General features: G+C 45.0%; 1 protein-coding gene across 5 annotated transcripts in view; it reads right to left on the minus strand.

Annotated features, from left to right (window-relative positions):
• Positions 1-25009, minus strand: part of KYAT3 (kynurenine aminotransferase 3) — a 548094-nt gene that overhangs the window by 220309 nt on the left and 302776 nt on the right. For all 5 annotated transcript variants that reach the window (XM_078646064.1, XM_078646028.1, XM_078646047.1 and 2 more), the window contains one exon: positions 2683-2832. In XM_078646064.1, the coding sequence (XP_078502190.1) occupies positions 2683-2832 (150 nt within the window). The remainder of the gene's footprint in view (positions 1-2682; positions 2833-25009) is intronic.

Below are 25009 nucleotides of genomic sequence, written 5' to 3' on the forward strand. Positions count from 1 at the left end.
CTTCAAGGGCCTGAATGCGTTTTTTGTAGGTCTTTCAACGTTTCCTGCTGTGTCTTGACTTGGGGTTCTATGATCTGGAGGGTTTGTTACCTTATCTGCCAATTTCCGGTGGTCCTCTCTGAGCAGGTTGAGGTCAGTGACCAATGCTCCGAACCTGTCCATCGTGACTCTTAAATCTTAAATCCTCAATGGCCACCAACACTTTGTATAGCTTGTCAGACATTGACACCATTGCTTCCCCTTCTGCCCTGATTGTCTTATGTGGACTGGTATCTGAATTCCCAGTTGCACGGTACCTACCCATCTTTAGGGTGTGTGACGATGAGTTTTTATGTGGTCCGGATTGTTCCTGTCTGGGCGGCGTGTCAGTTCCCTGGGTCCTGTGTTGGGTCCCTTAATTATTTTCAGTGGTTGTCCTGCTGTTATCGGGCTCTGTTCTGTATGGAGGATTTCCCTCTGTGTTTTATTGTTTGGAGCGATTTGTCCTTAACGAGGTGGTGATTCTATTCGTCTGCTTTACTTTCCAATCTCTGGTGGCCTTGTACTATGCGATGTCAGTGGGGGCCTCTTGCAGTTACGCGTCGGGCCCACTTTGCGTGGTCGCATGTTCCTGCTTATGCTAGGGGGCTTCTGCTTGGGCCTCTTCTGTTTGACTCTCCCCTCCCAGGGGGCTGGGTGGGGGGGGGGGGGGGGGAGTTCAATTACTGCCTGCTATCCGTTTCCTTCGTAGTGCCCCCCCTCCTTTTTGATCCTCGTAGCTCCCCCCGTCGGCCTCGTCCCTGGGACGTCGCTCCTTCCCCCTTGAGCCTTTGCACCTTGAGGCCTGGCGCTGATCGCTGGGGATGCTACGTTCGTATATGTGTGGGGGAGAAACCTTATAGCTCCTTGGTAGTTCCTCTGTTATCTCCTGTATCCACTTGATCTATGAGGTGATCTACCAGCGATTGGGGGGGAGGGGGCTGTCTTCCCCCTGGTGTCTCCGGTTGTGTGTAGCAGCTGCACCCGATTGTGCCGGTGCTGCGCTACAGAGTGTGCGCACTCGATTGGAAATCTTATCTACTTTCTCCCCCACTCGCGCTCACCTCTGGTGTTCTTGCCATTGCCGCCACTTGGAATTAGCGGGCCGTCTCATCTGGTTCCCATTCGCTGGCAAACTCTGTTAGGCACTGATGTGGGATTTCTTGCAGTGCCACAGGCTGCCCCCGTCTTAAAGTCGTTTAGCAGACTTTGGGCGCCGCCATTTTGATTCGGTCCCAGGCTTGCCTGCTGATTCTTTAGCTCCCGATATCCGCTCAGGTAATGCGATCCCGGCAATTATCGGCGATTTGAGTCACCGCTATCAGCTTCTTCCCAGCTCTTTTTTTCAGAATCCACCGGCACCAATCGTTGCCGAATCTCGGGCCGCCGATCGGAGCTTCAGGCAGACGCGTCCGCCATGATGGCTCTCTTGGCCATGCCCCTGGAGCGAGCCCGCCTTTAGCAACCAGACACCAAGGAAGGGGAAGATGGAGGTCACCCTACCTCCAATGTTACCTCCATCATCACTTTCGTCAACACCCTAGGGGTGCCGGTGAGGTCAAAAGGGAGCACTACAAACTGAAAATGCTCCTGGCCCACTGTGAACCCCAGGAAACAACTGTGGGCCTGAAGGACGAGAATATGGAAGTAAGCGTCCTGTAGATCTCTTTCGCACAAAAATAATGAATATGAATACATTTTTAAGTGTCCTCTTAAGAACCCTTCCCATTCCTTCATAGAGAATTTTAGTAGACAATACAACTCCCAAGTCTCTCAAAGTTTAGATAATTGACACCCAGTCTTATAGCTCAAATAAGATTTAAGGAATTTTTCAAAGGTTTATCTTTAACAACACAAGAATTCAGGGTACTTCTCTGTAATACAAAATGCCCATAGCACAATCCTTTAGAAAGCAGCAGGTCTTGGACAGTGACATTCTATATCCTTGTCGCCAGGTCCTGGCTGCAGTCAAATTGTAGCACGATTTCCTAAGAAGAACAGTGAACCAAGAGAAAAATTATACCTGAGGGTACAAGATGGCCACTCTCTCTCTATTCATGAACGACTTTGTGGCTTTCTGTGAAGCATAGTTCACTCCCAGCACACAGTCATACAGTATGTCCTCCACGCGTTCATAGCCCGAATCCAGTCAGCGACAGAGCTCCATGATGACCAGCATTATTTCCTTTACTGAAAGGCACTTGGCAAGAGCATCTTCAAAGTACTGCTTCCCCGCACATAGACCACACTAAGTGGTAAGCAGTACCTCCAACCCAATTACCTGACAACCTGGCACATACTTATTTTTAATTTAAAAATGTGTCAAGAAAAGGTGGCATTTTGCATGCAAGTCTCAAAAACATAGCAGTATCTAATAAACAAGATGCAAGATGTTAGTTGGGGCACATATGAATTTTAAGAAATGCAATTTCTAAAGTATTGTAACAAGAGAAAAATTTAGCGAACTCGACCAGTGAGGCTTATGATACAATGTTAAGGTTGACTAATAGTTTTATTTTATTCTGTGATAACGAAAATCAAAACGGTTTACCAACTTTGCATTTTGCTAGTATAACAGATCAAAGTAATGTGCTTTTTTCTTCTAATGCTACATTTTAATGCACTCAGTTATTTCAATAGGAGACACAACTCAATAGGACTTACTTCATCGCCTTCTTCAATGAGCCCCTGTATTGAATTAAAAAGGGATCCATAAGCACCGACTGTCACAAGAATTTCTTTGTATGGATCAATCTCTCTGTCACAAACTTTACCATATACTTGAGACAAAGCTTTCACTAAGCGTGGGTGTCCCTGTGCAAAAGAGAAGCACACATTTAACAAACAAACAAGGAGACATAGCTAGTTAAATACAAAAATAGCTTCAACCTAGTCAGCTCAATTTCTCACATACAATTTACTGGGAGTATACTCATTCTCTACAGCTCAGAACATAGTTATACATGTGTTATTTTCTTGAAGACGTGTCCTCTTATTTGCTGGAATACTCAGGATGCCTAATAAGCAACCATTCCACAGACCAGCAAGTTATCAGAAACAGAAACGCATTTTGGGCAAAATGTATCAAGTTTGTGGTAGCAAAAAGATTTTGCTACCACAAAGATTTGTGACCAAGGTGAATTGAGGCTTCAGCTCTCACAGGTGAGAAGGCCATCACATCTTAATATAACCTCGGAGTACTTAAGAAACAGTTTCTAAACAACTTGGCCATTAATATGGTAGTCTAATAGGTGTAGAGCATGGTGTGCATGCACATGTGTGCATGCACACCTGTGCCATATGACAGGCAGACCTGCCCTTAGGGCAGGTATGCCTGCCAGATGGCACCCGAGCCTCTTGTGGGGGTGCCAGAGGGTGTCAAAGTGACACCCCCTGCACCCTTGTGGAAATCTGTATTTACCGATTCGGTAAATACCGAATCGGTAATGCCCATTCATTCCTATGGGCTGCAAAGCCCATAGGAATGAATGGACATTACCGGTCGGTATTTACCGAATCGGTAAATACAGATTTTTACCGATTCGGTAAAAGGAACATCTGGATGTTCCTACATGTCCCCCATTCTTATTTACCGATTTTCAATTACCGAATCGGTAAAATTCGGTAATTAAAAAAAGGTAAATAAGTCCTACCTACATCTGGCCCCTGGCTCCTTGCGAGTATGAGCGAGGAAAGAAAGCAAAAAAAACCACAAATCAAGAAAAGCTGCAAAATAAATGTTTTATATATGTACCTTTTGTTGCTTGTTAGAGGCTGTTAAACACATGGAATCTTAAACAGTTGGTATTATTTTGGAAAACTAAAACTAAACGTTGAGTTTCAATTCTCTTTCAAGGAGGCCTCCCCTGGCACGCCACACAAACATTATTCCCCCTGCCATGCCAGTCCTGGAGTTAAAGGCAAGTGGGGAAAAATGGGGCAACGCAAGCACCAAGTTAAATATTGCTATTCCCAAAAGATGACATGCATACTTTGGCCTATACAACAGTAAATCCATAGGAACGAGCCACTGAATTAACTCATCACTCCCCAGTCTCTCTCGTGACAATTTGTTTGCATCTTTACTAGGCCTCTACATTTGGCTTGTGGTAATACAGTGGAAGGAGCTATGTGTGAGAAGTTGGCCTGGTATATGAGGTCCACTATTTTAGTGGGAACCTTGCACCAGTCCAAACGACCCTTATTGATGGTAGGTTATAAAGTCAACCTTATAGAAAGCTACCCTAGAGGTAGCTGTGGAGAGCAGCCTTCAGGCTAAGACTTGGAGACGAGTTAAGCAAGTTGTTTTACCAATTATAATCTCTTGAATGATCAAATGAAAGCACACCACACAAGGTATATATCAAATATATATGTATTTATTCTAAACACAACCCCTCTGGACTCTTTATGAGGTCAGAGGTAAAAGTACAATACAAGGAACTTAATTAGCATACGATAAGTTGCACAGTATACGTTATGTCCTCACAACCCATATACTAACATAGTGGTATAAGAACCACGAGTGGGTTAAAAAGCAGGCCTAGGGCCTGTGGATTCGCTGGGTCTGCCTAGAACCACCAAAGGTTAGGATGTAGGAGGCCCACGGGAGACGCGTGCAGTGTCTGAACACAGTCGCAGGTTACCATTGACTTTCTATGGAGAACGAACAAGTTACAAATTTACAATTTAAGGGCACTTCTAGGTGAACTACGATGGAACCCTTTTAGACTAGGACACTTCGAGAGTCAAGACCCGCGGGAGCACCGGAGTACTCGTGTTACCCCACCCAGGGAAGCCCGGTGCATAGGTGTCTTTTGGTGTCTGGTTTCGTCGTCCATTCCAATGGAGAGCTGCGAAGAAGTGCTGAAGGCGACCAGAGGAAAAGTGTCCAGGTGGATCCAAGGGTGGATCGGAGATGTGAAGAACCTGAAAGCGGAGGAGACAGAGTCTGGGTCACTTGCCAGTGACCAGGATGGCGATGGGAAGATGCCAGCCGATGTTGTGTTATTTCAGGTGAGAAGGTGAAGCTGGTCTCTTCAGCCACAAGGACCAGAAGGCGCCGACCAGGAGCTGGATTCGAGCTGGACCAGGCCTCCCCTGCCGGAGTTTCGTCCAGCAGCAGGAGGGCAGACTCGTGTCTGTGGCAGCAGCATCCATTTTGTGATGCTGTGGCTCTGTTTAACTTTAACCGGGTTTACCAGTAACTACATGTCTTCTCCCTCTAGAAGGGGGAATGCTACCCCCGCCGCCAGAACTGGCGGGCGGGTGGTAGTATTCCAAATTGTTTGACACCTTACACGACATGTTTTGATAAAGCCAAACCAAAGTTAGCATTAACCGCGAGGATTATAATGCACTTAAGAGTATATGGTATGGCTATATCATAGAACAGATATAAGGAGATGGTTCCGAAAGCTGCAGAGGGGCTCAGCTCATGCTAGGGCACCCTCTCACACAAAACCAAGCACTCTGCCTTCAGGATTGTCAAGGCCTGCCATAGGAGTGACTTATAGGTTACTATGTTTCTATATATAAGGAAGGTAGATATAGTTATACTATATCTAAGTAAGGGGTGATTACACCACCTTACCCAGGCTGTAAGTACAGACCTGTGGTGTCAGTTTGGAAGGCTAACCAGGGGTGGCACAATACATGCTGCAGCCCCTGGTAGGCCTAGGGTGCACCTATGCCCTGGGTACCTAAGGTACCATATACAGGGGCTCACAAGAGTGACCCTGTAACCAATCTGGTATGTACCTAAAGTACATGGTATCAATTTAGAGAGAGTACAGCTAGGCTGTGGGCCTGATTAGCAGGGCCACAGCAATACTAAAGTCGAAAAAACAGTGAAACACCGCAAAAAGGGGGGCAACAATAGGAAGCACACCCTACTCTCCTACACTACGTATACCAGATGTCCTCTGCCAAACATACAGCCCAACTAATATAGCATATAAAAGTCTGCTAGTAGTTTATGTGAGCCAGAAATAAAACAAAAAAGTAATCTCCCAGGATAATTGGAGCATCGTGCAACAAGAGCACTCGTTTGCCTGTTCTTTTGAAGAATTCTTGTTTGCTACTACTCTTAACTGTGGACATATTAACTTCCAGCTATTCACTAGCTAATTCGTTTGGAATAAACTGATATTTTTAGTCTGTTTCAGGCTTAAGTTACTTTTTACTATGGGCTTGATAGAGCTTACATGGCGAAGAACATTCAATTTACTACTTACCTTCTTCCTACTTGACGGCATAGTGTTTTGCTGTTTGCTTTGTGATTACCAGTATCAGCACATCTCACATTTAGTGTCCTTAGGTTAATGTGACTGCACATTTGTCCAGAGCAATGTGTAAACTACATGCAGTCAGATATGCATATTTTACTTTTCAAGCATTGGTCAATAAACAGTTATAAAAAAACAAAAAAGGACCGAGTTGGGCTTATCTAAAAAAAGCCCTCTGAATCTTAGTGTACAGACGAATCCTCATTTGACACTGGTAAGACCAATGATAAGGAGGAATACACAATGATAAATAAACAAAGCTGCTTCATTGAGTTACATGTTCACATTTTTAAACAAGCATTGGCAAAGCCAATAGGTCGAGTATTTGGGACCTATTGGCTTTGCCAATGGTGTTTAGTCACACTGAACAACATCCCCGAAGTTGTTCAGGATGGCTAATGCTAAATTAAAAACAAAACACAGACTCAAAAAATGAAAAGGGAAAAAAACACGCTTTTGATGGGGCCACCCACGCCATTTTGTAGTCTGGTGGTGCTTACCCACAAAATGAAGCAGGAACATGTATTTTGTTTTTTTAGTTACTAATGCGAGTTGGATTGGTAACTTAAAAAGAAAATGTGCAAAAGCTTTTTTTCCTTCTTTAAAAGCAGGTGCGTGAAGCGGACACAACAGGGGGACGGAAGCGAAGTGGATGGAAAAAACACGGGGAAAAGAGAGGACACAGAAGCAACACAGGGGAGGGCGAGTGACCAGGACCGGTCCCAGGATGCTTGTTTCTGGTCCAGGGAAGACATGGCTTGGCAGTTCGGGCTGGACTGTTCCCATAAGGCACAGGGTCAGACTGATTTGCATATAGCCATGTCTGAACTGGGGTGGCTGAGTGAACTAAAGAATGGTGATGGATTAAACCCAGATCAGTTGACTGGGGTGAGTGTTTGATTTGTTCAAACGCTCCGTCCATCATCCCCTTTTGTATCGCTTTGTTAGCCCTAAGTGTGGCAGGGTATACTCAGACGTGAGTCCCTTGTTCACTTGGCCACTGGATTCAAGATAGCCTGGCTGATGAGGATTATGAATCCGAAACCGGTCCCAGGATGCTTGTTTCCGGTCCAGGGAAGACATGGCTTGGCAGTTCGGACTGGACTGTTCCCATAAGGCACAGGGTCAGACTGATTTGCATATAGCCATGTCTGAACTGGGGTGGCTGAGTGAACTAAAGAATGGTGATGGATTAAACCCAGATCAGTTGACTGGGGGTGAGTGTTTGATTTGTTCAAACGCTCCGTCCATCATCCCCTTTTGTATCGCTTTGTTCGCCCTAAGTGTGGCAGGGTATACTCAGACGTGAGTCCCTTGTTCACTTGGCCACTGGATTCAAGATAGCCTGGCTGATGAGGATTATGAATCCGAAACCGGTCCCAGGATGCTTGTTTCCGGTCCAGGGAAGACATGGCTTGGCAGTTCGGGCTGGACTGTTCCCATAAGGCACAGGGTCAGACTGATTTGCATATAGCCATGTCTGAACTGGGGTGGCTGAGTGAACTAAAGAATGGTGATGGATTAAACCCAGATCAGTTGACTGGGGGTGAGTGTTTGATTTGTTCAAACGCTCCGTCCATAATCCCCTTTTGTATATCTTTGTTCGCCCTAAGTGTGGCAGGGTATACTCAGACGTGAGTCCCTTGTTCACTTGGCCACTGGTTTCAAGATAGCCTGGCTGATGAGGATTATGAATCCGAAACCGGTCCCAGGATGCTTGTTTCCGGTCCAGGGAAGACATGGCTTGGCAGTTCGGGCTGGACTGTTCCCATAAGGCACAGGGTCAGACTGATTTGCATATAGCCATGTCTGAACTGGGGTGGCTGAGTGAACTAAAGAATGGTGATGGATTAAACCCAGATCAGTTGACTGGGGGTGAGTGTTTGATTTGTTCAAACGCTCCGTCCATCATCCCCTTTTGTATCGCTTTGTTCGCCCTAAGTGTGGCAGGGTATACTCAGACGTGAGTCCCTTGTTCACTTGGCCACTGGATTCAAGATAGCCTGGCTGATGAGGATTATGAATCCGAAACCGGTCCCAGGATGCTTGTTTCCGGTCCAGGGAAGACATGGCTTGGCAGTTCGGGCTGGACTGTTCCCATAAGGCACAGGGTCAGACTGATTTGCATATAGCCATGTCTGAACTGGGGTGGCTGAGTGAACTAAAGAATGGTGATGGATTAAACCCAGATCAGTTGACTGGGGGTGAGTGTTTGATTTGTTCAAACGCTCCGTCCATCATCCCCTTTTGTATCGCTTTGTTCGCCCTAAGTGTGGCAGGGTATACTCAGACGTGAGTCCCTTGTTCACTTGGCCACTGGATTCAAGATAGCCTGGCTGATGAGGATTATGAATCCGAAACCGGTCCCAGGATGCTTGTTTCCAGTCCAGGGAAGACATGGCTTGGCAGTTCGGGCTGGACTGTTCCCATAAGGCACAGGGTCAGACTGATTTGCATATAGCCATGTCTGAACTGGGGTGGCTGAGTGAACTAAAGAATGGTGATGGATTAAACCCAGATCAGTTGACTGGGGGTGAGTGTTTGATTTGTTCAAACGCTCCGTCCATCATCCCCTTTTGTATCGCTTTGTTCGCCCTAAGTGTGGCAGGGTATACTCAGACGTGAGTCCCTTGTTCACTTGGCCACTGGATTCAAGATAGCCTGGCTGATGAGGATTATGAATCCGAAACCGGTCCCAGGATGCTTGTTTCCGGTCCAGGGAAGACATGGCTTGGCAGTTCGGGCTGGACTGTTCCCATAAGGCACAGGGTCAGACTGATTTGCATATAGCCATGTCTGAACTGGGGTGGCTGAGTGAACTAAAGAATGGTGATGGATTAAACCCAGATCAGTTGACTGGGGGTGAGTGTTTGATTTGTTCAAACGCTCCGTCCATCATCCCCTTTTGTATCGCTTTGTTCTCCCTAAGTGTGGCAGGGTATACTCAGACGTGAGTCCCTTGTTCACTTGGCCACTGGATTCAAGATAGCCTGGCTGATGAGGATTATGAATCCGAAACCGGTCCCAGGATGCTTGTTTCCGGTCCAGGGAAGACATGGCTTGGCAGTTCGGGCTGGACTGTTCCCATAAGGCACAGGGTCAGACTGATTTGCATATAGCCATGTCTGAACTGGGGTGGCTGAGTGAACTAAAGAATGGTGATGGATTAAACCCAGATCAGTTGACTGGGGGTGAGTGTTTGATTTGTTCAAACGCTCCGTCCATCATCCCCTTTTGTATCGCTTTGTTCGCCCTAAGTGTGGCAGGGTATACTCAGACGTGAGTCCCTTGTTCACTTGGCCACTGGATTCAAGATAGCCTGGCTGAGGAGGATTATGAATCCGAAACCGGTCCCAGGATGCTTGTTTCCGGTCCAGGGAAGACATGGCTTGGCAGTTCGGGCTGGACTGTTCCCATAAGGCACAGGGTCAGACTGATTTGCATATAGCCATGTCTGAACTGGGGTGGCTGAGTGAACTAAAGAATGGTGATGGATTAAACCCAGATAAGTTGACTGGGGGTGAGTGTTTGATTTGTTCAAAGGAAGGCAGAAGCAATTTGCGGGGAGGGAGTGGGATGGGAAAACCATAATGGAGAGAGAGAGAAAGAAGGTGAGGGTAGAAGAAGCAACACTGAGGGTGCCAAAAGCGTAGCTGGTGGCACTGCTACCAAAGTTTTTCTAAGCACTCAGGGATGTTAATAATAAACAAGTTGCTTATCTTCTGTAACACTCTTTCTGGTGGATGTAAGTAAGGAAATTTATTGTATAGTTAATAAAAACCGTTACAAAGATGAAATGCAGTGGTATTTTAAAATATGTCAGGAAATACATTCTTGTACAAGTATTAAAACCATTGATTAAAAGTGATGCCCTTAATGCTTTGAAGAGCTGATTCAATATTAAAGGAAGGCAATTACAAAACTTTGAGATTAGAGTTTGTAGTGGCCCTTTGCGAGAATTCCTCTTTTTTTCAAAAAATTAGTCACATATTTAACTGTTCGACAAATGAGTTGTGGGTCCACTGAGCACAAGACTTGTAGGATCGCTGAACGGCATGTGCGAATTCCTTGTTCATTGAATTTCGCCTTTAATAAACTCCGGCGTTCCTTATCCAGTGCAGGACGAATGCAGATAAGGTGAACAAAGTCTTGTACGGCAGCACCACATAGGTCGCACTCCTTGGGGCCTGGTGGCCTCCAGCCAGGTTGATCGGCGTTTGTTGGCAAATTGCCCATCCTTAGGCTAAGGTATTTTAGTTTGACGTGTGATGGAAAGGCAAGCCCTAGATAGGCTGCAGGTGCCGGCTTATTGTAAGATTGTATTGTCGTCCAAGTGTGTAGGCGGTGCCTCAGTATTGTCTTGTCATTGATCAATGAATGCCTGTTAGCTGCCTTTTTTACTGCCTGCTTAAATGAGGATACGGGTAGCTTCATTTCCCACAGTGACGCTAATTCAGTAATTTCAAGGGAGGAATTTAAGTACTTAGCATACTGAGAGTTAGGACTGCTTTGCAAGTAGCGCGATTGATTTCTGTTTCGCGGTTCATCCAGATGCCGTACCAAAATTTAACAGTCTCATATTTTTTGTGCAGGGTTTGTGACTGCAGGCCGAACTCGAGACGGACCTGTGCGGGGGAAGCGTCACACGGTAGGCTGAATACACGCTTGTACACACTCGTTTGGATTTTGTCTAAGAGCAGTGCACTCCTTCCGTAATGTAGCACGCTGCCGTAAGCTATTGTTGGAAGTAGCTTAGCTTTGATGACTGTTAGGAGGGGGGGTGAACAAAGGGCCTTTTAATTGCTTGGATAAACCACTGAATGCGTATACCAAAGCTGTTCCTTTCTTCTCTATGGCATCAAAATGCGTAGAAAAGTTGGACTGTCTGTCCAGATCTATCCCCATGTACTTGTAGCTTTCCACTACTTCCAATTTCTTATTATCAATTACGAAGTTTGGCGGTGCTTTACGACGATGGGTTATCATCATTACTTTTGTTTTCTTACTGTTTATTTCCAAAAGGTTCTGTTTAGTGTATCCAGCCAGTTCTTGCAAGAGACGTTGCAGACCTATTTTCGTCTGATTGAGGAGGACCACATCGTCGGCATAAGAGAGATGCGTAATGGGCAGTGTTCCTAGCCGCGGTGGGTGAGCATTGATCCCATCTAGCCTTGATGTCAGATCGACGATAAATAAATTGAAAAGATGGGGGGCCAAAACGCAGCCTTACTTTAATCCATCGCAAGTTCTGATCTTCCACGTTAGCCGATGGCCGTTATCAATCTTTACCTGCATCCAGGTGTTGGTGTATAGGTCCATTAATGGGTTTAGGATCGAGTCCGGCAGACCCTGTTGCTTTAGTTTGGACCAGAGAAGTTGTCGACTGACACGGTCAAAGTCCGCCTTAAAGTCCACGAAGCATGAGTATAGTGCTTGATGATTTTGCAGACTTTTTTCGGCTATCAAGCTTATTGCTATGGCATTTGCCATGGTGCCTATGCCGCGGTGAAACCCTGACTGGTTTACCGGGATTTTATTGTTGCCTTCGGACCATTTTGTGAGGTCAGTTAACACCAGGGATGCATAATACTTGGCCTCTGCGTCTATGAGTGCTATCAGGCGATAATTAGCTGGATTTTTGCGATCTCCGCCTTTGTATATTGGGTTGATGATCGCCCCTCTCCAGCTTTCTGGAATGCGACTGGTGTTACTTATCGTCCGGAACAGGTTGTTGAAGTTGCGGGCCCAAAAGTGGGGATCTTCCTCATAAATTGCCTGCGGGACGCCATTCGGACCTGGTGCACTGTCTTGCCTGCTTTTCTTTATTATTTGTAGTATTTCAACTTCCCCCTATGGTCGTGGTGTGTGGACTGGACCTTTCTGTTTATTGTTTGAGATGTTTATCAGGTCAAGGACAATAGTAGTCGGAATCACTGCATTTGATGTTTTATGTGCAGGAATTACTGTTGTTATCGGAGGTGTCATTGAATTTATTGAAAAGGTATCAATTAAATGCTGTACCTATGCCATTTCTGTGATGGAGGTCACACCTGTTGTTTTTACAGGCCTGTTCAGTGAATTTACTTGCAACCAGAATGCTCTGGGATCGTTTTTTTTTGCGTTGTATAATATTTTAGTCCAAAAGTCAGTGACCTCATTTTTTTTCTCGTTCCAAATTTGTTTCTTGTATTGTTTCTTAATGGATCGTACATCATGCCAAACCTTGGATTGCGGACTGTGACCTTGTGCTCTCCTCATGGACTGTCACAGGCGCCTTCTCAAGGAGAATGTGATCTGACTGAAATGGCCGTGTTCTTTTGGTTGGACTTGTTTTTGCTATTAACTCCGGTCTTCGGTAGTTTATTAAAGAAGGCAGTACATGTCTCTGCGCTCAATTCCTTTTCAAGAATGAGCGTTTGCATTAAGTTCTTTGCATCGTGAGCTATTCGCGGTAGTGAGTTGCTCGTCCACCTTAAGCGTTTCAAGTTAATTGTTGACGTTTCCCCCGCTAATATTGGGGCTTTTGGGTGTTTGGGCGATGTTAGTTCAATTTCAATGTGCTGCACTGAGTGATCGCTGTCTGGGGAGCATAAGATTTGGAACTTTTTTATTAATCCAAGGAGAGGAAGTGAGACTATGGTGTAATCCAGAATTGTGCTTGAACTGGGACCGATGTAGGTACTAGAGGGAGGTTTATCCTGTTTTGTTCTCCCATTTAGCACTCGCATCCCCTGCTGCTCGAGCTCCCACATCAGCTGCCGGCCCACTTTGTCCATCTTCTTTGCACACGGGATCTCCTGTGTTTCGACGGCCCAGAGTTCGTTGACAGTGCTAATGTAATCTTCATCTTCCTGGGGATGTAGTAGGTTGGCATTAAAATCGCCTGTAAGGATTATCTCCCAAGTTGGTTGTTTAAGGCGAAATCCTGATATAACGTTACTGATTTTTTTGAAAAGCTCTTTTTTTTCTTTGATTTTTGGATGAACATATATGTTAATGAGAATAATGATTCCAATGCCTGCCTGTGGTCCCATTTCCAGTTTGATAATTTGCATATCTGCGGTGGAAGGGGCTGATTGGGAGGACTTGATGTTTAATGCAGTGGTGATGTAAACCGACAGACCCCCCTTTGCTCGCCCGTAACGCTGGGTTCGATTTGCACTGACATGGAAGCATATTCTGCCTGGAACATCGATTGGGGCTGTTAACCATGTTTCCCGCAGCGCAATGATATCATAGGTGTCCCAAGTATCCATTTTTCTTTTGTCACCTAAGATATCTTTTGCACCGGCGATGTTCCAAGAAAGAACTTTTACTGGGCTTTGATCTATTTTGCCCACCTGGGTATTGTTTCAATCTTCGATTATGCCATGATTTAGTCTGTGTGGCTGTTCGGTTTTGGAGGATTCCGCACCCCTGGCACCTTGCAGTACCGAGTATGTAGATCGACTTTCCAGTGTGTTATTTTCTCTTCTGCCACGCTTCATTAGAAGGGGGGACGGATATCCTGGCGTTACCTCTTCTTTGAGGGAGATTCCCCACTCATCAAATTTTCTGGTTTCGTGGAGTAACTCCTTGACGATTTCCGCATTCCTCCAGGTTGTAAGGGTGCCTTCCTTTGCTGTGCTGTTACCAAGGTTGATGAATTCTATTGTTAGTAGGTCATTGGATGTTATATGATTAAGGCTCGGGATTGCGGACGTCAAGTGTAGGATATTTCCTCGATTTAAATAGTCTTGTGGGCCTTGTGTTTTACAGTTAGGAATGAAAAGAATCCTTCCCTCTGTTTTCAATTTTGTGTCTTGCATTTGCTCAGGGATGAACGGTGCATGGTCGTTTGTCCGAGGTCTCGTTGTTTTATTACATCCATTATCCTTTACGTCGTTGGGTGTGTTTTTTGCTTTATACCTCATGTCATCCTTCCCTGGTTGCTCAGGTGGCTTGTTTGCTTTGGCCTTAACTTTCAGACTTTCTCTTTTCTGACCACACGGCCCAAGATTTGAAGCGTGTTCGTTGAAGGTGATCGCATAAGGTGGACCTGTCCTTTTTTCGGTTACCGGTTCTCTGCTTTGTTGTTGAACATCTTGGTCCGTGATTATCTTGACTTGTAATTGATCTTGCGTGCTCTTGCCTGCTTTTGCTGTAACTTGCCTAACATTTTTTGTGTCCCTTTTGTTAAGAGTGGTAAAGGGTCTAAACGTTGTGTGCAGGGAGAGAGATACTTTATGTTTATTATCGGCGGCTTTAGTGACCACCCTTTTGCATCCCTGCTTGCCCGACTCACACCTACTGTGCTCCTGATCCCTTATGGGCTGTTTGTGATCTGGCTGGGAAATCCGGACCTTTTGTCGTGGTATGTTCCCGTTATTTTTTAATTGGCCCTGTGGGCTCCCTAGAATTCTGTTAGTTTGTGTGAAGTCACAATCAGCACTCTCAAGGCTCCAGTCTGCACTACTTGATTCTATAGATTGAGTCGCATGTTCAACATTGTTTGATTCCTCTATGCTTGTTGATGTATTTAAACTTCACGCATGGACTATCTCCTCTGTACGTATTGGTGTATTTGACCTTGACGCTTGGGCTATCTCGAGGAGATGTACTTCCATGGTGGTAGGCTGATGTTCTTCCTCATTAGTGCTGTGAATCTGAGGTTTTCTTGGGTTCTTGGCCGTTGTGGTTGACTGATGAACACCCTCTTCTGTTTCAGTTTTGGGTTTTGATAAAGTTTTAGAAAAGTTAAAGATTAGGTAATTGATCAAGGCCTGCTTGTTGGCAGGTATGCGGTTTAATTGTTGGTTTCTGTTTTTTCTTGCATGTTTTTTCTGCCGTTTGGTTAAGACTTGTTGGTTGTTTGTATTTTTTGTCCAATCCTGTTCAGGTTGTTCTTTTTCAGGCAACCCGTGGCTATTATTAAGTTTGTAAGGGGGGTTGACCCCTGTTGATTTTTGTTCTTCTGTTGGTTCACCAGTTTTTGTTTTTATTGACTTTTTTTGATTAGTCTTTAGATCTATTATTTGTTGTGCAGCTTCTGCTGGGGGATTTTCGCTCCTCATTCCGAGCATGGCCATTTCCTCATTAAACATGACCTTGTGGTGGGCAGAGGTAATGAGGTCTCTTTTATTAATTGTGCTGTTGGTGCCCTGGTTTGCACGTTTGCATTCCTGTAAAATGTTTTTGAGTATTGATGGCAAATCCCTTAGTTTTTCGAGAATAGGGTTGCAAGTACAATTTGGGGGCGGCACCCGGGGATTATTCAGGTCCTGAAAGATTTCAAGTGTATTGGCCATGGCATCCAGTTTATTGTTGATGTTAGATATATGTTCAGCGATTGTACTCATGAGATGCATCTGAATATCGAGTTTGTCAGACTGCATGTTCAGCGTTTTGAATGAAGTTTCCAATATTTTGCCGAGTAAACTATGTAATTTAATTATGGATTCTAGGTTTTGGTTAAGACCGTGCTTTCCTGCTTTTTGGCACTGGTTATCCTTGTTATTGTGTGTATTAGCTATGCAATGTGAATATTCCTCGACTATTACCCCTGCCATGGTTGCTTGGTGTTCCACATTTTGTTTGTTTAAGAGACCTGCTTTTCCAAAGGATTTTGGGGGTACTGGGTCGGGCAATACTGATGCACTTGAAATTTCTATTATTATTGATTCCCGTCGGCGGTCTTCACTTGGTTTATTGAATGGATCTGTGGGTACGTGGGCTTGTACTTCCTGTTCCGACCCACTAGATATCTCAATTAGGTTTTTGTTTACTGTTTCCAGGATCAGTTGATTGTTTGAGTAACGACCGTCTGGGGTTTTTTCTTGCACCTCATTCGATGTTATTACAGACTTATTAAATGGTTTCATTTGCTTGGAATCAATTGAACTTGTAATATTGTCTTGTTTTTCGTAGTGTAACGTTGTGCTTTGAGCTGGTGGGATTTCCTTCTTGTCAGAGGAGGTTTGGGAATCCAACCAGGAATTGCACACCTCACCCTTTTTGTTGGGATTAAGCTTAATTTGACTTAGACATGACTCTTGTCTAGGGGCCGAGTGATTGTGTGGTTGTTCTTTATATGCTGCATCTGAATTACTGATGTTGAAGCATCCCTGGTCATTGCCGGTGTCTGGCGGGCTCCCAACCCCTGATGGTTCCAAATTTATGTCGCTTAATGATAGTACTGGCGAAGTGGTTATCCTTGTTCTTGTTTGACTTTTGTGCAATGTGCTTTTTTCTGATGGATTTTCCGTAGTGCGGCCCGTGATCCTGTCAGTGGCACCTGGCGGCGTTAGGTGTTTTACTTGTTCTTGCACCTGATCGGGACTTCTGATTTCCATGTGTACTTGAGCTTGTGTTTGGATCGTATACTTATTGTTCCCCAGGCTGTACGGCCTACTAGCCCCTTGGGCTATTTGGATACGCTTGCCTAGTTCTTCTTTTCCGGTGCCCTTTACCAAGTTAATGTTTGGGCGGGGTGGGGGAGTCAGTGCAACTGCCGACTGCGTGGTTACTTTACTCGGTGTCAATGGTTTTTGAAGTCCGTTTGGGGTTGCTGGCATTGTGTAAATTGCTGTTACGGGTTCTTTCAAAAATGAGAATTTGCCAGTGGGGTTCATAGAGCCGAATATCGAGTAAATTGGTGGTATTAGTGAGGTGGTAGGAGAATTGGCTACCTTATCCTCAGAAATACTGATGGATGTTTTAATTTTGGATTTCCTTTTCGTGGGTTGCGGTGGGTTCCTTCGTGTCCTTCCAGACCTCATTGTTCCACAAGGCTTGACGTCGGGGCCTCTTACTGCCCTATGGGTCCTTTGGGCTGTAGAGGGATTGGTTTTGTTTTGCTTTTTCCCCCAAGACCGGCCTGCCTCTACTTCTGCCTGGAGGGAGCGTCTCCAGCTTGTGCAATATGTGCTCTGTACAGAATTCAGTGGTCTGAGGTCAGTTGGCCTATTTGAGTAATACTAAACCAATTATCTGTTAGTTTAGCCAGGTAGATCAATGGGAGAGGCGGGCCAAGTGAAACTGCCGCAAGACTACTGCAGACCTCCTCTTAATCATGTGCTTAATCCTGTGCACAGGGGAAATATTGAGGGTGGCAGTGGCGGAGGTTGTTAAACGAAAAGAAAAAATGGTGAGATGGTGAGCTAGGCGGGTCTGGTCTGATCTGTGGCTGTGACCGAGGACACGGGCGAGCTCCGTTGTTGCACGCTCTGACCGCTCCGTACTCTACTTCAGCCACACACAGACGCTGCTGCCTCTGCCGCACACCGCCTCTGCCGCTCCTCACCGCTTTAGCTGCTTAGACGCTTTAGTTGCGCAGGATGCCGCTAGAAGCCGCTGCTGCTCCTTCGTGGAGTTTAGGTGCTGCCTGTGAGCGAGCTACGAGGTCTCCAGGTCTCCGGTCTCCGGGCTCCGACTCAGCTCCGACTCGGCTCAAGCTCAAGTCTGGCTCGGCTCCGCTCCGACCCAGCCCCTGCTCCGATTGGAGCTCCAGCTCCGGCTCAGGATCAGGCACCTAACGCGGCACCTCTCCGGCTCCTCACCGGGTCTTTTGCTCCTCAGCGCTCGCAGCTTGCAGCTTGCGTCCGCCGCTACCGCTAGTGCTTGACTGGTGCTCGACTGGTCAGCAGGGCTCAACAGCGCCACCTCAAGCCTCCTTAGACCAATAGTATAGAAGTTGGCACGGAAACTGTTGAAAAGTATCACGATAACGTCCATTCGGCCATGGTCGCCTCGTGGATGTGGAAACTTCTAATTGCAGATTCTTCAGCTTAGAAGCTTAGAAAAAAAAAAGCAGTTCCTTCAAAAGGTGGAGTGTCTGAGAAATAGGCACATAACAAAAACTCCTGCAGGACTGAGCAGACATAATGGGCCTCTCTGTGGACCAGACTGTGAGACAGTAGTACTTAAAAAATGTATGCACGTATTCCCATTGTGCAGCCTTGCAGATGTCTAGGACAGGAACACCACTTACCATTGCTGCTGATAAATCCCTGGCTCTGGTGCAATGAGCCCGTAGGCCTTAGTGGGATTTCCTCTTGGTCAGGGCATTGCTAGTTTCCATGATCAGAATGATCAATCTGGATAGTGTTTCTTTCTGGATAGTGTTTCTTTCTGTACCTCCTTACCATTTTTGGCACCAGCAAATCCCACAAAAGCTGGATAATGCTCTATGTAGAAGCGAAGACCTCTCGTTGGGTCTAACTGATGAAACCTCTTCTCTTTAGAGGGAAGAAGTGGCACGAAAAATGCAGGAAAGGTGATGGGTGTAGGAGGCTGGCTTAGTATATAGTGCTCACTTCTGTAAGTGTAGTACCCTGCACTAATCCAGGCAACCCTAACAGTGATTTTAGTGGTCTTAGGCAACCTTAGAAAGCTCTTTAAGAGGTAGCTGTGGAGAGCAGCCTTCAGGCTTAGCCCAGAAGAAGTGTAAAGCAGCTTGTTTTTACCAGTACTAAATCTTATGGTATAGGTTAAGTTAAAAAGAACCACGCAGTGTAGTTATAAAAAAAAGATGTATTTATTATAGACACTCACTAATACATTGCAATATCTCCTACCAGGAGATATAACCAAAATACACACAATACTTTGGAAATAGAACACGTAAGTAGCAAAAATACACAGACTGGACCCAGAAGACGTAATGGAATCTGGGAGCCAAGGGACCACCCAAGTGATGGCAGGCCTTGAGAGAGTTGCAGAACCACCACCTGTGTTGCTGAACCTTTCGGAGTCTGTAGGAGCTTAGGAACAGCAGACCTGTCAGCTTTGTTGCGGTGTCTGCAGATGCAGGGGAGTGACTTCTTCACTCCAAGGAGGATTCCTTTGGGTGTCTTGGATGTCCACAGGCCTTGTGAAAAACCTGTATGGAGCACAGGCACAGATGTTGTAGAAGATCTGCAAGATGACAGGACCAGGAGCAGCAGGAGTCTTTCCAGTTGCGGTCTCGGTTCCCAAAGCGAAGTCCAGAGTGCCCAGACGGTTGAAGTGGTTTTAGATCTGAATCTTGCCCCACGACGAATCTCAAAACTCACCCACAGGTAAGCCCTTAAGTACCCTAAGGAGGGGGTTGGGACAATTCAGGGGTCCCTCCGACAGGAGGGGATGGACAGTGGGGAGGATACTCCCATGACCTTTGTTCAGTTCCACGCCAGAGTGGGAGCCAACAGCTCCATGAACTGGTTTCAACTGGAGTATGCAAGGAGGGCACCAAATGTGCCCTTCATAGCAGTCTCGTGGCGCTGGCCCACACCATGTCCCAATACACCAAGTCAGGAAACCTACTGTCCTGCCTTCTCCTTCTTGAGCTTGGCTCAGCAGCCGGAGGGCAGAATCATGTCTCTGGTCAGCAGCAACCAAAGTTCGCAGTCCAGGTCTAGCAGACTGGTACCGGGAGCACTGAGGGCCTCCCAGAGGAGCTTTACAGTGCATGGAATCATATCTCCCACACCATAGATATCAAACACAACAGGGTTTGTTACAGCCAGTTTAGAGATAGGTATCACGTAATGACGCATGGCCACTATGTATCTTAATGGCTGATGCACTTACAACCCGGAGAATGGACTCCGAGGGTCATAGTGCTGTCCTGCTCATGCAGGGTCACCCTCACACTTAGAACCGAGCACCCTGCCTTCAGGATTCAAAGGCCTGCTTCAGGGGTGACTTATAGGTTTTAAATGCAGTGACCTCAGATAACAGGAAACATATCTGTTGTAAATGGTGCTGGAACCAGCTTACACAGGCTTCTTCGGCGGGCCTTTCGTCACAATTTGAGTGGTCTCTCACGGGTGGCATAATACATGCTTCAGTCCATGGGAAAACCCTGGTGTACCCTTGCACTGGGTACCTTTGTACCATATACTAGGGTACCCCAGTAGCCAGTCTGGAGTGTAACTAAGTGCTCACCATGTCCAATTTAGGGACGAAGCACAGAGACTGGGTTCCTGATTAGCATGATCCCAGTCGGACTAGTCAGTAAAACATAATGACACTAGCAAAAGTGGTGGTGACCATGAAAGCAGATCCTACTTTCCTTCCTACAAAGGGTTAACCCACATGTGTCAGTCCTTTTAGTAATCTCATCCCAACGGGAGAGTTGAACAGATAACGCGGATCAGAAAAACGTAAAATGACAGCAAGAACTGCATTTTGGAGTACTTTTAATAGTACTGATTGTGCTACAAAATCATATTCACTAACCTATGTCCAGAGGTCTCCACCTCTCCTTTTACGAGCAAAGATCTGACCCTACTGTGTAATTTCCACACATTTATGCCTACGTTTTAGTAGTAAATGTGGGATGGACAGGGGCAGTGGCTGGAAAATGGAGAATACAATGCCTACATTTTACTAGTAGTAATGTGGGAGGGTGAGTGGCTGAAAAGATGGAAATACTTACAACAAAATGAGCGGGGCTAAATGAGGTGAAAGGAGGGGTTTAAAGAGGGGTTTAGGGAAGGACATGCAATTACCCACAAAAGAGTAAGCCAATTCCTATTCACAAACGGCACTTCTAAAGTTAATACAGTAAAAAGGGACCCAAAACAAAACATCTTCCGATATTATGCAACATACAGCTTTGCTTCTCGGTCCTGGATCACCTTTAGGTGCAAGAGAGCACATTTATTTCCTTCAAATAGCTCCCAGAATCCAAACACCAAAGACACACTTTATGCAGATCTGTGATAAGCATCTTCTTTCTTCAGTCACAGCATGGTTTGAGGCAAAGAGAAGCCTGTTGCTCCAGCTTACCAAGCACACAATTTGAAGTCCCCTATAAGGGGTACTAAAGTGCCAGAAACATATGTAGGAATGTCTGTAAGACATACACACGAAGGCAACAGTGCTTCTGCACAATACAAGCACACTACCCCAATCAGAACCTGGGTAGAAAAGCAAAAAAAAACTTGCATCAACAGGCGTTGAAGCCCAATAGGGCCATAAAGCAATACATGTCCAAATAACAGAGTCCATAACCTGTCATTGACAGTTTAGGAAATAATAAAAAAAATACCGGCAGGAGCACCTCACCGGGTGCCACCCGTAGGTGAAGTTTGAAAGAAAAAAACCAATGGGCACTGCCCTAGAACAGCTAAAATGTGAAAGAAATCAAGGAGACCATACTCAGTACGAGCTCAGTACGGGAGCAAGAAGAGGAACAGACAGTATAGCAAAACAGGGTTTAAGATTCTGCTCCAACAATACTGTGCCGAAAACGGCATATATGGGAATCTGCATGAGCGCTAAACAGTTGTTGACCATCGAAAGCCATGTTCACGAAGATGGATTGAACAGCCTCCAAAAAAACAGAGGTGCGTAGCCAGGCTCGCTGGCGAAATGCCACTGAAAGAGCCACGGGTCGCCCTACAGAATCTGTTGAATCCATGCCACATCGAATGAGCAATTTAGCTGCTTGTCGGCTATCCCGGAGTAACTGAGTAAGATTGTTTCGGGTCTTATCTGCGAGTGAGGAGAGTAGGCGCAAGACGAATCCCACAACACGGGAGAAAAACCAGCTCAGAACACAAGCAGTATCAAGTGACCGCAAAGCGGAACTAGTGGCAGAAAAATATGCTGCCTAAAAGTATGGAGATCCCCTAGACTCCCAGTCTGGAGGGACACAAGGGGGGCTGAGGAGGCTGTAGTAGCCTGAACTACAAAGCTGCACAGAGTAGGCTGCCATAGAAAGCAGACCTGGTCTACAGAGGCAGGACGGCATCTATAAGCTATCGACGTCACATCCTGTGGAAGACGAGGCACAGAGGTACTGCTGTAAAATATTTTCCAGATCTAGTCTGACGCCTGGGGATCATTCAACGGTAAGATATCTGCGACTAGTTGTCTCCATCAGAATTCTTTTTTTTAAATATAAATAACAGTGTGTGGATAAAATGCAGGTTTTTTTCTAGGTCCCATGGAAAAAGATCTTTATTCACCACACGGCTTTTATAGAATTTTTAGTATCCTTTCACTGCAACAGCATCCAAATATAGTGTTGGGCATGTCCAACTTTTAGATATTATTTATCTACACCTTGCACACTTTAAGGTTCTACTTAGAAGTAACCTAGTAAATGTCAAAAATTAGGTTGTTTTACATGTCAAAGCCTGCCTACTCAAACAGGTATCTATTGCAGACCTGCTCGCAACAGTGCACGGCTGCAATTGGAGTCATGACAATATACTTCTAATATCACTCAATACGACACTGCAGTCATATGCCACAGTTAACTTTTGTGCCACTGTTTCTATTTCCACACCACTCAACAATCACTTGTTGTAGGTCTAACCTTAAATGTATACAAGTCATTTGGGATCACTGAAAGAATATCGACTACCAAAATATCGACTACCCAAAATATCGAGGAAAAAATATCTACAGCAAAAATATCGAGTTTGTATGTACAAACAGGTAAGTACAAAAATATCGAGTACAAAATATCGTTTACAAAAATATAGTTGTAAAAAATATCGTATTTACTAAAAACAGTGTTAAAGTAAATTAATATTAATAATTAATTACTAAAATATACTTAAAATTACTTAAATTAACTTATAATAATTAAATAATTAATGAAAGTTAAATAAATATTTTTTTATTTCATATTTATTAAACATATATATATATAGTTATAAAATATAATAAAATAATACCCAAAAACTGAAAACTGACCCTGAACCCTAAAAATACCCCTTTACCCAAAAACTGAAAACTGACCCTGAACCCTAAAAATACCCCTTTACCCAAAAACTGAAAACTGACCCTGAACCCTAAAAATACTCCTTTACCCAAAAACTGAAAACTGACCCTGAACCCTAAAACTACCCCTTTACCCAAAAACTGACCCTGAACTCTAAAAATACCCCTTTACCCAAAAACTGAAAACTGACCCTGAACCCTAAAAATACCCCTTTACCCTAAAACCCAAAACTGACCCTGAACCCTAAAAATACCCCTTTACCCAAAAACCCAAAACTGACCCTGAACCCTAAAAATACCCCTTTAACCATAAACCCAAAACTGACCCTGAACCCTAAAAATAAAAACGATATTACTTCACTTACCTTAAAAACGATATTACTTCACTTACCTTAAAAACGATATTTTGGCTGTCGATATTCTGTCCTGTCGATATTTTCTCCAAACGATATTTTGGAGTCGATATTATGTCCAAACGATATTTTGGAGTCGATATTATGTCTGTGTACCAGTCATTTGATGGTTAACCAATCTGATACTATTTTTTTTAAGTGCATGCATGGTTTCCCATTACCCAGAGTCAAAATATACTAGTAGATCTAGACTAATGAGAAACAACCTCTCGAAACGATGCAGTTTCTCACACCAGCCATAAGTGTATTTAATATATGCGGATGATACACAGCACAGCGCTTTGCAGCTGCAGAACTATGCTGGATTTCCAAGCAGCTGAAAAAAATCAAATTTGCAATGCAGGAAACTCCACTATATCACACCACCAGTAGTAGGATATCTTTTAGTATTACAACCTTTATTAGTGGTTTTTTGCATTCACAGTCATATACTATTATGGGCTCTCATTGCCTCTACTGTCGTCCTGTATTTGCTTCTCAAGTCTGATTCCTTCAGTCATCACAGGCGAAAATAGAGTCTGTGGTCATATGCAACTTTTCACAAAATATCAACTCCAATACTTCTTTACTCCAAATAATCCTCTCACTAAAGGTAGCAATAGCCACTCCTTTAGGACTCTTCCCCTCCAATACTTTCCACGTGTGTCCTGTGCTTGCAATCCCATCCCCACACCCCAGCTTCAGTCGCAGGGGCCAGCGGAGGGTCTAAATACCCCCTGATCCATCCACCCCTCTCATTAGTCACTTGCTCCCTGCGCCAGAAAGTATTTCTTTATGTTGTATTAGGTGATGTATTCAAAGATGTGTGCAACACTGAACAAAGCATCGGTCCATAACAAGTAAAGAGTCCCTTATTTGTATAGACATATTCATGCCCTGGCTTTGGTGGCAATGAAAGGAAAGGTTCCCATATGGTGTCAAAAATGTCCACTAAATCAGAGAGCAGAGAAGGCCTCCCTCAAACCCAGAGAATACACACTTTTGTCGCTGCAAGTGCCGTCACCAGCCAGTGTTGACCAGGTTTACTGGGCACTACACAGTCCCCTTTGTGGGGAGGAGGGCCAGTTTGATCACATTTGTTACCTGTCTTCCCATCGTACCTATTAGAGTGAACCAGACAGGCATCCAGTAGGAGTCCAGGGCATTGTCATAGTATGTGCGGAAGATGAAGCCCCACATCTCCAGCACATACTCTTTGGTAACATACTTGCCCTGTGCAACCTCTGGGGAGTCCAGTACCAGATGTGTAATATTTTAAAGTAGCTGAATTTCAATGTAGACTCCCTGAGTAACTTGTTGCACCGTGTAAGAGTGCTCACCAGTCCTCTAGAGTATATTCAGGATGTGCCAGAATTCTTGCAACCTCTCCATTATGGGATTGGAGTACAAGTAGTCTGGCAGGAGCCTATGGACGCCACATGCCAACTCCTTAAACCTAACCGAGGTCTGCCAGATTCTGACATACTGGGGAAAGTGGCAAGAGTGTGTGACCCTCTTCAGGCTGCCCCAGAGACCGTGCATCACTTGATTGTATTTCCAATGTTGCGAGTGATCACTGCCAAATTCTCATCTAAGATCTAGGAATGTTTTCAG

This window comes from Lissotriton helveticus, chromosome 1_1 (assembly GCF_964261635.1).
Source record: "Lissotriton helveticus chromosome 1_1, aLisHel1.1, whole genome shotgun sequence".
Lineage (NCBI taxonomy): Eukaryota > Metazoa > Chordata > Amphibia > Caudata > Salamandridae > Lissotriton > Lissotriton helveticus.